Source organism: Rhagoletis pomonella, unplaced genomic scaffold, assembly GCF_013731165.1.
Source record: "Rhagoletis pomonella isolate Grant_MI unplaced genomic scaffold, Rhpom_1.0 Rhpom_scaffold_00009, whole genome shotgun sequence".
NCBI lineage: Eukaryota > Metazoa > Arthropoda > Insecta > Diptera > Tephritidae > Rhagoletis > Rhagoletis pomonella.
Genome location: NW_023458563.1, coordinates 13514633 through 13528359, shown reverse-complemented (window position 1 = coordinate 13528359; position 13727 = coordinate 13514633). Strand labels below are relative to the sequence as shown.

The 13727-nt window shown below is 36.8% G+C and overlaps 3 protein-coding genes across 3 annotated transcripts in view; all 3 read left to right on the top strand.

Annotated features, from left to right (window-relative positions):
- The window catches only part of LOC118745581 (E3 ubiquitin-protein ligase PPP1R11-like), a 59562-nt gene that overhangs the window by 12532 nt on the left and 33303 nt on the right, over positions 1-13727 (top strand). The window lies entirely within an intron of this gene.
- On the top strand, positions 2232-4720 carry LOC118745576. The gene is made up of 2 exons (XM_036479065.1): positions 2232-4535; positions 4644-4720. The coding sequence occupies exon 1, from the start codon at positions 2722-2724 to the stop codon at positions 3928-3930; it is 1209 nt and encodes a 402-aa protein (XP_036334958.1). The 5' UTR covers positions 2232-2721; the 3' UTR covers positions 3931-4535; positions 4644-4720.
- On the top strand, positions 4780-5763 carry LOC118745578. Its single transcript, XM_036479067.1, has 5 exons — positions 4780-4860; positions 4919-5107; positions 5168-5383; positions 5455-5517; positions 5574-5763. Exons 1-5 carry the CDS (start codon positions 4810-4812, stop codon positions 5706-5708), a joined length of 654 nt encoding a protein of 217 aa, XP_036334960.1. The 5' UTR covers positions 4780-4809; the 3' UTR covers positions 5709-5763.

Genomic DNA, 13727 nt, shown 5'->3' with positions numbered 1-13727 from the left:
AGCTCCCTAGATTTTACATCAGTTCTGACTAATAATCGAGTCAGGTCTGATCGGTCAGCGCTGACGCATAATTCATTCAGAAATTCCAAGTCATACAATCAGCTGACCGGGCAGCGCTGACGCATAATTCAATCTGCACTGACAAGTACGACAATCAGCTGATCGATCAGCTCTGATGCATAATTCCTTCAGATCTGACAAGTCCGACAATCAGCTGATCGGTCAGTTCTGATAGAATTGAAGGTCACTGCTGGCATGAGTAAGCGAAATAGCGATACGATTGGTAAGCTGGAAATTGTATGTGTTGAAAAGCGATGGGCGATCACACGTACATGAAAATTTCGTTCAGAAAATGCACTTTGCCTTTAAAAATCTGATAGAAACTCGACACTACGTTCTAACCGGAAATTTTGTCAGTACTACCGGGCAGATGATAAGTAATATGACCGACAGTGTTCCTGCAGTGTTGATTTTCGTTTCGGTTAGCTATGTGGCTTCATAGGTTTGCTTTGTTGCTGTTTAAGAGTCTGCTAATAAGCCGTTGGTGTTGGTGTTTGTTTGGGTGGTGAATTTGTTAGATGTTGAAATGGGACTAGGTGTAGTGAGAGGCAGGCCATTGCTGTTGCGTTGTTCTGCATTGGTTGGAGCTTCAGTGGTAGTTTGAGAAGAGCGTTGAGTGAGTGTGGAAGAACTAGCGTGCGTCTTATTGAGTCGCTGTATGTTTTGAGAGCTGTTGGATGCCATGGGGTTTGATTCTAAGGTATCGTCACTTGAGTTGTAAACTATGGGTGTTTGTAGAATGTTGGCAAATGTGTTTGATTGTTGATGTTGTTGTTTGTATATAATGTGGGCTGTTTTGTGATCCACTTTTTGGAGTGTTTTTATAGCTTGGATTTGCTTTTGTTTAATAAAAATTGGGCATGTTCGGCTGTAGGGCGAATGGTACGGATTAGTGGTGCTTCATCCTTGCAGCTGAGGCAGGCGTGGAGGTGGTAGCAGTTATAAGTGGAGTCAGGTGACGTATGGTTAATGTGACCAACTATTTTATAGCTCAAAGAAGTACAAATTAGGTTGGGTTAAGTTAACGCCGCAAGCCGATTACGAAATTTCGAATGCGGCTAATTTCGATCCCTGAGAGCTCAGTGTTTGTTCACAAGTGCGAGCCAAAATGTTTCCATCTAAGCCTCACGAAGGTTGGACAGTCTAAAAGAAAGTGTTGGGATGATTCCACTTCAACTTCCGCTTGACAGCTGATACAAAAGGATCAGTAGAAATTTCTAGTCTCACCGCATGAATACCAATCGCACCTTTCGTATCCTTTTCTCAATGTTAGGCTTCTACGACAGCCGCCGTTGATCGCCTACCTAATTACCTGGTTTAGGTAACCTTGAGCTAGATCAAAAAGGGTGTATAGAGATCACCCCTTAACCAAAAGTTCCACATCGTCTACATAGGCAATCACCCGACAGCCCACTTTTCCAGTTCCTCTAGAAGGTCGTTTACAACCGCAATCCAGGGAAGGGGGGAGAGAAACCCCACCTTGTGGAGTGCTCCCATTGACTCCGTCGCGACAGTTCTGTCACGAAGTAGGCTTATTAGCTTATGAATATACTTGACTATCGTCTCTAGAGTGACATTGTTGAAGGCCCCCTCGATATCGAAGAGTCCCCTTCTGCATAATCTTCATGCGTGAAGGCTTCCTCTGACGACTTTACCAATGTGTGCAAGGCGGTATTCACCGACCTTTTCTTGTAATAAGCATACTGAGCTCTTGAAAGACAGTGGCTGATAAGCATAAAATCCCTAGGAGAAACATGATAGCCTTTTCCGGCCTTCGGGATGAATGCAACACTGACTACCCTCCAAGCCTTGGGGATGTACCCGGTCCTTATGCATGGATCCAACCAAATGCACGACATCTTCAGAGCCCTTTGCAGCTGCGCAGATATGATGCCATCGGTCCACGGCGACTTTAATGGTTTGAACGAATTTATCACCCAGGCTATGTAACGATTGTCCAGAGGATCGGAGAAGTGCAGGACCTGGGGGGAGATTCTGAAACCAGTTAGCGACAATTTTCGAACCGCTATTGCACTTTTTAACGCAAAAACATTTATGTATATCATGCGTTAAAAAGTGCGATAGCGATCCGAAAATTGTCGCTGACTGGTTACAGAATCTCCCTCCCGAAGTACAAAATATCGTAAAGAAGTACATTTGACTATACTTCGAAGTACGAAGTACGAGAGCGAAAAAGGAAGTACTGTACTTCCAAAAAAAGTACGTTTGGTCACATTACGTATGGTAGACTTGTCAACAGTTTCCACAGAGTTTTTGGTTTTTACAGTATTTTATAATGTGCCCGTATCGGTGGCAGTTCTTGCATCGTGAAGGCAGGGGTATGTACGGGCGAACGTATCCTATTGAAATTGTGTCGGGTAGTGAGAGCGTTGGAAAAGTGAGTGTGATAAGTCGGGTTTCAATAAGTGTTGAGCTGTCGTTATTTTCTTTTCGCATGATTTTTCTAACTTCACTCACGTTTTGATCTATAGAGTTCGATTAAGATTTCGTTTTCAGGTATCCCACGTCAGTCGTTACAATAAACAACGCCTTTGGTGGAGTTAAGAGTTGAGTTCATTGTTATTTCTACTTGTATGATTGGATAGGCTGGTTAACTTTGCTAGTTTGAGTGCTTGTGTATGGTTCTTTGTTTTAATTAGAATGTCACCACTTTTGATTTTTTTGCAAGAGTCGACTTTTCCGCAAACACCATCGATCAATGAATCACCAAATGTTAATGTTGGTCAGATTACCGCTCAGGTATCAAGAAGTATAGCTGTCGAATTGCCTAGTGTGAGCGGTCTGCGGAAAAATATTCAGCGTCAGCGCCTTTGCAGTAATCCGCAGCTATTAACACCCAAAACATTGAGTGAATTAGTTATACCTGAGCAATTTCAATTGACTAACAATGGTGAAAATTTTATATTGAAGGATAGTTCTGCTCGTGCCAATCGTTATGTGGTGTTCGGTACTATGGGAAATTTACGTCGTCTGGGTTCGTGTCGAATTTGGATGTCTGATGGGACATTTTCTTCTGTATCTAGCATATTTAAACAGCTTTACACCATACATGGAGGTCTTGTCGATAATGATAATGCTGGTAATAATGCTATCGAATCTGTACCATTTGTGTACGTTTTGCTCCCATGTAAAAGGCAAAATGTATATCGTCGATTTTTAAAGGCTCTCGTAAACGTAGCTGACGGCCACTTGGTGCCAGAAGTATTTACTACTGACTTCGAGGCTGCTTTCATTGGAGCTGTGAAAAAGGTATTTCCAGATACTCATCTCCACGGGTGTTATTTTCATTTCGCCCAATGTATTGTACGGTTTTTAAACAATATGGGGTTGGAAACACGCTATAACACTGATGATGAGTTTTCTTTGCATGCTAAAATGTTGATTGCTTTAGCATTCGTCCCTCCTGCTTTCGTGGTTGCAGGTTTTACTAGCTTGATTTCTTCGGAATATTTTGCTAATACGAATGATTTGAAGCCTCTTATTACTTATTTCCAAGACACTTGGATTGGAGTTCAACGCCGAAATGGTCACACGTCTGCCAAGTTTCCTATCGAAACTTGGAACTGCTATTATGTAGTCATTAATAATGAGCCAAGAACTAATAATATGATGGAAGGTTGGCATAACACCTTTCATCAACGTATTGGTAGGAGTTACGAGCAGTTGGGGAAATTTATTAATGCTTTGAGAGTTGAGCAAGCTTCGTCGGAGGTGATTTGGGAGCAATTCAATGCTGGTCGCCTCGTTGCTACTCGGAAGCGCAAGAAATATTTTGGTTATGATGCTCGCATACGCGGTGGTGGAATTTTGGAATATCTTCGTGGGGTCGCTCATAGTGTTTCTCCGTGACCAATTGTTCAACCATTTGATTAAGTTTGATATTGATTTTTTGTTATTTAATATTTTATTGTAGTTCTATGTACATAATATACTGAAATTCCGACAACTTATTACTATGTATTCTCCCGTGATAATTTTTCTAGTGATCATTTGTCCTGTGATCAGTGATATTGTGATCATTTTGGCTGTGATGTTTTTCGTTGTGATCTAATTAGCCAGTGATCATTTGCCTAGTGATCAATTGTCCTATGATCATTTGTCTTGTGAGCATTTTGCCTGTGTTTTTTGTCATGATCATTTGTCCTGTGATATCAATAGAGGTGTAATCTTAATTATCAAATACTGTTTAACACCCCAAATAGTTGTTTGTATTTTCTACATAAATACATACATATGTATGGGGACTAAACCAGTAGTGCAATTCACTAACTTTTAACGATACGATTTGTCGAGGTCTAATATAACGATTTTTGTGGTTTGCAGTAACGATTGTGTTATTCGGTAACTCTTTTTTAACGACACTAAACAGCTGACATTTTCTTTTTATTTCAATAAAAGAAAGGTGGCATCTCAGAAGAATGACGAAAAAAAATAAATTCCTTGCTTGCAAAGTGGTATACACATAGTTTTCTAATAATTTAATATACTTTCACAAAAAGTAAGTAAAATAATACGTTTATTTATTTTGTATTATTAGACATAACCATTTTCGCATATTATAGAATGGCTTCGTCAGTACCCAGTGTTCAAAAGAGAAGCCGGACCACAGCAGAACAACTAAGTCGCATGGTGGACTTTTTGGTGTAAACGCCGGGATTGGCAGGATCAAGGTTCCAGAAGCTTCATGGCAAGTCGGACTGCGACAAGAAGTGGACTGACTTAGCGTCAATGCTGAATAGCCTTGGTGGTTCGGTGAAGAACATCGACCAATGGCGCACAGTATGTAAAAGTTGTTTAGTAATTTAATACCACGTTCAAAATTTTGTTTTGCAAAAAGGTATGGAGGGACTTGAAGAGCCGTGCTAGTATTAAGGTGCGTGATAGAAAACGAAAGCAGGCAATGACGGGAAACAATCCCATTAATGAAGAGCCACCCACTGAGCTTGAGAGGCGTGTGATTGCCCTTGTCGGTAGCGACTATGTGCAGGGCCATGAAACTGTTGCTGAAAGTGTGCCAGTGGAAGAGGTAAAAAGCAAATAAATCGTTATGAATAGCACAGCAGTTAACAATGCTTCCCATCATTAGGAACTCCAACTTCGTATGGAAGAGGGTGATGAAAGTGTCATCATCGAGATGCCATCTATTTCCCACGAAGTGAGCATTGAGATGTGCACATCGACTCCTGTAACTCCTGCAGGAAAAACGCCTCGTAGAGGTGCAAAAAGAAGGCGTGTGGACGGTGGTACCGAGGCCCAAAAAACATTTTTGGAAATTGCTCAGACCCAAGCAAATGCCTTAAAAGTAATTTACATATTTGTAACTTTACATAAGTAAAATTTTATGACATCATTTTTTCGGTTCTTTTTCTACAGATGCTAGCAGAGTCGAGTGCAGCGAATGTACAAATAGCAAGTAGACAAGCAGATGCTTTGAAGGTAATTTTTTGTACATACTAAAAAAATAGTATTACATTCGTATGCTCTTTCAACAGTTGTTAGCTGAAACAAGTACGGCGAGTGTGCAGGTAGCGAAATCGTTGGCCGAAGCTATGAGCACAATGGGGGAAGGTTTAAAGGCAAGTGCGGATGCCTTTAATAATTTACCAAACGCTATCTACCGCATGTAAATATTGTGTAAATATGTAGTTTTTTAAGTAATTTTTTGTTTTAATATTTATGTTAGTTTTAATCGTTTTAAATGTAAGTTGAAGTTCTTTTTTTTATATTTATGTTAGAGTTAAGTTTTCGTTTGATATAGCATGAAGTTCCTATTTTTGAATTTATGTTAGAGTTAAGTTTTAATTCGACATAGCATGAAGTTAACTTTTTACATTTAGAATAACTGTTTAAGATATTCGAAGAAGAATTTTTACAAGTTTGAATTGATCTTTATTTGTTTTTAATAAGGGAGTTATTTGAAGTTCTGTTGATTTTAAAATGAATTCAATGTTTACAAATTTAGTTGATATAGGTATACGGTCTTACTGCATGTAAGATATACCACATATATTTCTTATATACAATAAGTAATGAAATTTCATTTTGTGAATTCATGTTTTAATTTTGTGATGCGCCTGTAACTTGAACGTGCTTTTACGTGGTGTTTAATCCACGCCATATCATATTATAGAAACCGATCTGTGATTACATACTGAGATCTGTCTTTTGATGGACCCTTTATTTAACGAATATTTACATATATAATTCTAGACTTAAAAAAATGTACTCAAATTAAAGACAAAATAAGACTGAAGTTATTGATACAAGAGTTTTTATTTACATAAAAATGTTTAATAAAATGCCAAAATAATTTTATTGTATTCCTTCTGAATTTTTATTTATCAACGTTTTATTCATGTAAAATAATTTGCAATTAGCCGGTATTGGACGCGTTTTGCTGTTGAAGACGGCGCTTCTTGATTTACATTACTGCTATGTGTCCTTGGCTCTAGGAACTCAGTCTCGGGATCGTATGTTTGGTCACCCAATCGCAAGTTATGCAACACTGTGCATGCATTTAACACTTTTCCAGTAAATCCAGGATCATACGAAAGAGTCCTTTGCTGAGATAAGCATCGCCAAGTTCCTTTGAGAACGCCAAAAAGTCTCTCGACTGGGTTTCGAGTTTTGCATAATGCCTCATTGTAGCGGAATTTAGGACTCCCTTCTGGTTGGTTAGGTAGAGGAGTCATCAACCACGGCTCCAAGGGATATCCTGAGTCACCTGCAAATATATATTCGAAATTTTCAATTAAATTGATTTTAATAAATAAGTTTCAGTGGATTTAAAAAGTTACCAATCAAAACATGTTATGGTTTCCATTTTCAAAACTTCGCTGCATAACTCTCCGGACTGCATAGGAGCTCCAAATAAATGAATCGTGTCGCGCTCCTGGGTATTTAGCATTGACAGCCAAAATCTTTAGATTTGGATCACATATCTATATTTGCATAAAATAAAATTAATTCTCAGTAGTTTAACCCGTGAGCAAATTTTACTCTTACCATTTGCACATTGATAGAATGGTATCCATGGTGGTTGACATACGCTTCTTCATGATATTTTGGGCTCATGATTGACACATGAGTGCAATCGATAGCCCCAATAGTAAGTACCTCCTACAAATGGTGCGGATGCTGAGGCGAAAATTTATTTTGCAGCTTGCCGCTCTATTTGGGTCATTGGAAACCTAACCTTTGCCAAAAACATGGTGCGGTTTATTGCATCCGTTACGCGATGTATACAGCGACTTACGGACGACTGGCTCATGGATATCCCCCATAGCTCTCCGACGGGACGTTGATAACAGCCAGTTGCGAAGAATCGTAAGGCAGTTAGAACCTCTAAAATTTACAAAAGCATTTAAAATTGAAAAATACTTGCAAATTACATTATTTACCTGTTTCTCTGTCGTTATCGCAGTTATTCTTCGACCCCTTAATTGGCTATTAAGCTGGGAAACAATATCTTCTACCAAGTCTGGGGTTAATCGGTAAAGGTTGCGAAACTCAGTTGCAGTCAAGTGGAAAGGGTTGTCCACTTCTCGAAGCAAACGTCTTATTATCTCCTCATCTTGGGATAAAACGTATGCCAAATACTCAAATGCCATTTTTAACAAAAAGTTTTTCTTTTATATATTACTTAAGTAAATTCGCGATATATATTATTTTATTTTAACTCAAATGAAATATCAAATTTTCTTTTGTCGATGCCGCTAACAACTTCAAAATATTCGTCGTTTACTTAACGAGTAATCGAGTAGTTAACGACAACAGCTGATCAAGCGATAGCGAATATCGTTAAAATATGTTTAGCGAATTGTCAAATCGTTAAAATCGTCGTTAAGTTTTCTTAACGATTCGATAATCGTTAAAATAGAATGGCGAATCCTACTACAGGAATATTCATTTGAAAATGCTAATGTCCTACTCATTTATGAAATAAAAGACAAAATAATGGTTTTTATGAATATTATATCCTCATTTATACACATGTAACATACTTACTTAGCCGAATTACTTAGTAATTACTTGTATGTAAGAATGCTAAGACAAATTATTTATCAGAAGCATTGCCCCTTACACATTGAAAAAAAGTAATAAAAGCTCTCAAAAAAGCAAAATCGCTACAGCGAAAAAAGTGTTTGAAAAACCTCATAAATTCAAATCCGCATAAAAAAGAACCGCACAAAAAGAGACCTAAGGGCCAGTTTTTCAGTGCCAGTTTAAACTTAGTTTAGGTAAACTGAGTTTAAATTGAACTCTGGTTGACATTTGATTGGCTCATCTTAGTTTAAACCAGCCAGATCGTGCGTTTTAACTGAGTTTAAACCACGGCCATGCACTTGAAATTTTTTAAGAAATTATTGAACATTAAAAAATTATACCTACAAAGATATGTATGCACATATGTGCCTACCTAGTAGACAAAACTGGTCAAAATAGCACGCATCTATTCCTCTGTGCATAAGAATGTATACATAGATAAATACATACATACGTGTATATATGTATGTATATACATATCTGCATGTGTGCGTACAATCCTTTACTCGAAATTCTTAGTTAATGCAATTTTTATCCCATACATTTTTGCTGACCAAACAACCCGTTTGCCCATGATTCAATAATACAAGGTTAGATAATTATTGACAGCCGCGGTTTGACACTCCCTTACAAAAGGTTGCATTTACGAAGGACTGAGAAAGGAGAAGAAATGGTAGTAGATAAGTACGCAAAGTAGGCAATTAGTAGTGAAATTATTTTTGTAAATTCTAATGTATTTGCAGGAAATCTGGCATTTTAAACAAAATATTGAACGAAATATTAATATATCTACGTGAATTACGTAATTTATGTGCTATTTATGTAGCTGTATAAAAACTGCAAAAGGACTCAGAATTAAAATAAAACTACTATGAGATTTATGTAAACATCAAATTTAAAAAGAATTTATGTTTTCATCAGTTAAATGTCCTTAATATGTATATACAAATAAACAAATTGCACAAAAGCTTATACTTATATTTCACAGCAAAGCTACACTTTTTCCAAGTAAATTTGCAAAGAAGCAACACCGTGCTACTGCTAAGGGAGCGGTGCTAGAGAGACATCTGTCAGTTTATCGAACCTTGTATTATTGAATCATGCCGTTTGCCTGTCTAATCTGCTTTCCTCATTTGCTTTGCTCGTTTACTCGCCTTATTTCCCTCGCTCGCAACGACGCCCTCGCGAGGGCAGAGCTAATGAGGCCCTCGTGTGCTTGCCGCTCTACTCTTGCGCTGCCCTCGTTTGCTTACACGCTCGCTGGCTGCTCAGCGCATGCGCTCGTACTTAATGCTTGAAACACAATACCCGGCGAACGGCGAAGTTCGCCGAATTGGGCGCTGCCGTCGTTCACCGTTCGCCCTGCTATTTCGCCAACTTTAACAGAATTAGAGCGGTAGCGAAAACAGCTGATACCATTTCGTCGCACTTATAAGTGAGGTGACCATATTTTGAAAAACGAAACCATATTTAGAAATGATGAAATGATAACAAATATAAATATAAGGCAAGGATGAATTATTATAAATTATTTTATTTTAAGCCAGATTTAACGAATCGTTCACTGTATTTTTCAACCATCAAAAATAATTCGTGTTACATGCTGTTTTCTTCTAAATCTTTGAAAATAAAAAAACATACCACCTTTGGCATGTACTGCCGCCATCGCCCAGCAGAGCGATAGAAATAAATCTATCGCTTCGCATTTCGCTTTGGCTGTGTTCAATTTCATATGCCGGCGGGTGTTCTAATTTTGACAGCGGTAATTTCGCTGTGGTGAGTTCGCCGTTCGCCGGCATTGTGTTTCCACGGTAAAGCTTGATATACAGTTCAATGCGAGCGTGAGCGTGAACTTTCGCAAAGGCAAAGAATTCCATTTGTATTCTTATGGACGCTCACACACATCTGTCAAGACTTGTCGTTCACATGCGAATGCTTTGCGTACGCACACAGTTGAGTGTGAGCTTGAAAAAAGGGCATATTATGCATTTAAATTAGTTTTTATTCTATAATTCTGAAAGATATTTTAATTCTCTATCTTTTGATGTATCAACTATTGCAAAAAGTTAAGAAATAACGAAGATATTGGTCAAAATAAAAAGCTCACGCTCACGTTCGCATTGAACTGCATATCAGGCTTAACGAGTGCTCGTTTGCAAACAGCCTCGCTTGTTGCTCGTGAGTTTCGCAAGCTCAGAGCAAACTAACGAGCGAGCGAGGGGATAAAATAAGGCAAATCCGAACCCTGCTTGCACTTTCTAAATGACAAATATTTTTTTAGCATTGATTATGCACTTTTTTCTAAAAACGGTTAAAAAATTATAACATTTTATTTGTTTTTTGGTAATTATCTAGGTGGGCTTTCAACCCCTAAAATTTATCAAAATTAAGGAAAGGGGGTACCATTAGACGCGTCTGGACCCCAGTAACAAGAATCGGAGACTTTTTTTACCCGATCAAAAGTTATTAACAAAAACTTTTTCTCTTACGACACTCACACAAACGCACAAATGCCCATATTTCACCATACATACAACAATAATACTTCTCTTTAGTCATATATGCCATAATATCGCTAAATATATCACTTATAACTTATATATTTTATTACTATTTTTTTTTTATTATTATTATTAGATAATTACCGTTTTTATTACAAATATTCGCCTGCGGCGCGTTTTTGAATAAAAATCGATACTTCGATATATAATAAAAATTTGTAATAAAAAATCGCGCAATTTTTTATTACAAACTTTCGCCTGCAGCGCTTTTTCAATAAAAATCTATACTTCGATATATAATGAAAATTTTTAGTAAAAAATGCGCAATTTTTTATTAGAAATTTTCGCCTGCGGCGCTTTATTCAATAAAAAGCGATACTTCGATTTATGAGAAAATTTGTAATAAAAGATCGCGTAATTTTTTATTACAAATTTTCACCTGCGGCGCGTTTTTGAATAAAAATCGATACTTAGATATATAATGAAAATTTGTTATAAAAAATCGCGCGGCGCTTTTTTCATAAAAATCGATACTTCGATATATAATGAAAATCTGTAATAAAAATCGCGCGATATATAATATAAAAGTTGATACTTCGTTATAAAATGAGAATTTTTAACTATTTAGTTATTTCCACAGATAATTATTGCACATAATAGTCTGAACTCCGTGTAAACATATTCAATATTTATTCCATGGAGGTTGAGTGGCAATACCGCACATCAGCAGGCGAATTTTGCGTTGACCACACCAAAATTGTTTACATGAATAAAATATATAAGTTTTTAGTGATATATTAAGCGATATTTTGACATATGTGGCTAAAATGAAGTATTGTTTTTGTATGTATGGTGAAATGTGGGCAATTTGTGCATTAGAGTGAGTGTAGTAAGGGAATAAAAAAGGTGCTATTGTTAGGGACACGAATTTCGATACGATACGATACCACAACGATATTTTTGCAATTCGATACCGATACTTCTTACTCGATAGTTTTCATAAGATTTTTTTTCTAATCCAGTACCAGAACTCTTGTATCATATCGAAACGTAAATGTACATTACAAAGTTAATGGGAATAAAGATATATTTTTTTGGGCATTTCCAATCTGGCGTGGCATGACATTTGTATGACAAAATGTTAGAAAATAAAATGAAAACGGCAAAATTGAATAACTCTGGGAATTGGGCAAAACTATTTGTATAAAACTTTTTGTAGTAATATTTGAAATATTTAAGGCTAACTTTCCAAATTCCAAAATGTAAAAATCTGTCCTGCTTTTTTATCAAGCGAAGTATCTGACGTGACGTTACCTAACTAAAATTTCTATTGAAAGTTTTGTTGTTAATATTTTTTTCAAACAAATTTTTAAATTTTTAGCTAGGGTTCCATTTCTTGCAAATCTATGTCGTACTATAACCTTCTTACTTTGGAATTTATATGTAAAGCAATATGGATATATTTTGCGCTTTACAGCGCAGAAATGTGTACTATCTTAGGTTGCAATGTGGCGCGACTTCAGTGATGTACTTATTAAAGCACAAAGTGTTAATTCTTTATTAGAAAATGAGACCAATATTCAGATTTAATTTTTTGAATTTTGTATCGATATTTGGAATGTCTAGTCTTTTTATTACTATATTAATGAGTACCCGATATTTTTACAGCGATACTTTAAATGAGCATAATATCGATACTTTCGGTTCGATATCGTGTCCCTAGCTATTGTGGAAAAGTTTTTTGTTAATAACTTTTGATCGGGTAAAAAGTTAATTTCCGCTTTCCGATTCTTGTTACTGTGGTCCAGACGCGTCTAATGGTACCCCTTTTTTTATTGATCAATTTTAGGGGTTGAAAGCCCACCTAGATAATTACCGTCTTTATTTTGACATCATTACTTTTTCAAGTGGTTACGTAGTTTAGAAAATATTATTATTTTAAAATATCGAGAAAAAAATGTTTTACCTCTTATATCTTCTTTATTTTTCAATTGCGCCGAATAATATATATTTAGTAGAAATCAGCATGGGACAATTTTAGAATGGTAACCCCAGAGTACGGGATTAAGGGGCTGACTATAATTAGTCTGTTCCTTTGAACTTCGGACTAAAACCTGTTGAACTGTCAAACTACAATTTTACGCTCTCAAATGAGAGTAAAAGGAGAACAGATGCAGAAGTGCATAGGTAGATAGTCGGTTTGTTTACATGTCATTTGTACAACACTGATTTAGCTGAAATATCACTAAATAATTATTAAAATCTATACATATTCAAACATTTCGTTGTTTACTTCCATTTTTTTACAAATATAAGGTACTTTGCGTTCACCGCTGTTAGTTTTTGCTTGCACAAGCAAATCAGCTGATCGTTTGACACTTTTCATGAACTTACCGGAAAAGAAACTCCGGACTAAATCCTGTAACTTCTGACTAGGAACAGTTGCTCAGTTACTCTCTCAAATGTGTTCCCACTTACAGGTTTTATGTCAATAGGAACGACTTCCTGTAAGTTCTGACTAAATCCTGTAAACCGGACTGCTATTGGAACAGACTAAATAGTTGTGTTTAATGAGACCGAAAAAAGTTCAGAGCAGTTCAAGTTAGAGCCGAATCGAGCAGATGTCAAAAAAAAATTGAGCAAGTTAGAGTAACTCAGATCACAAATCTCATGAAACACTTTTCAGGCAGAAATTCTCAAGACGGTTGCTTGCTCTAAGTTACTCCATCAAAAAAGCTGGTGCAGAAAATCGTGCTCTAAGTTACTCTAGTTCCACTTAGCGCTGGCTCATGAAACAAAAACTAGAGTAAGTTAGAGCAAGAAAAATCCTCATGAAACACAATTTTGTGAGATATCTTAACCTGGCGTAACCTAGAGCAGCCACAGTATAGACAGTAGCCAATCTTTTTCAGTTGCTGTTGTAGTAAACGTTGTTGTTGTAGCTATATTCACCCTTGAGGAAGGCACTGGGTTGTGTGCTGCTATTAATGGCTTTCCTCAGACTTTTTCTTAGATTTCAGGGTTGTGCGCTGTATTGTTATTAGATAAATAAATTTAAGCATTTGACAAATCGTGATTTTATTAAAAGAAAATTATAAA

Bases quoted from the DNA above. Each gene is read 5' to 3' on its own strand.
- LOC118745576 (XM_036479065.1), top strand. From the start codon at position 2,722: ATGTCACCACTTTTGATTTTTTTGCAAGAGTCGACTTTTCCGCAAACA.
- LOC118745578 (XM_036479067.1), top strand. From the start codon at position 4,810: ATGCTGAATAGCCTTGGTGGTTCGGTGAAGAACATCGACCAATGGCGC. The intron at 5,108-5,167 runs GTAAAAAGCAAA...TCCCATCATTAG, and splicing joins AAAGTGTGCCAGTGGAAGAG to GAACTCCAACTTCGTATGGA. The intron at 5,384-5,454 runs GTAATTTACATA...CTTTTTCTACAG, and splicing joins CCCAAGCAAATGCCTTAAAA to ATGCTAGCAGAGTCGAGTGC.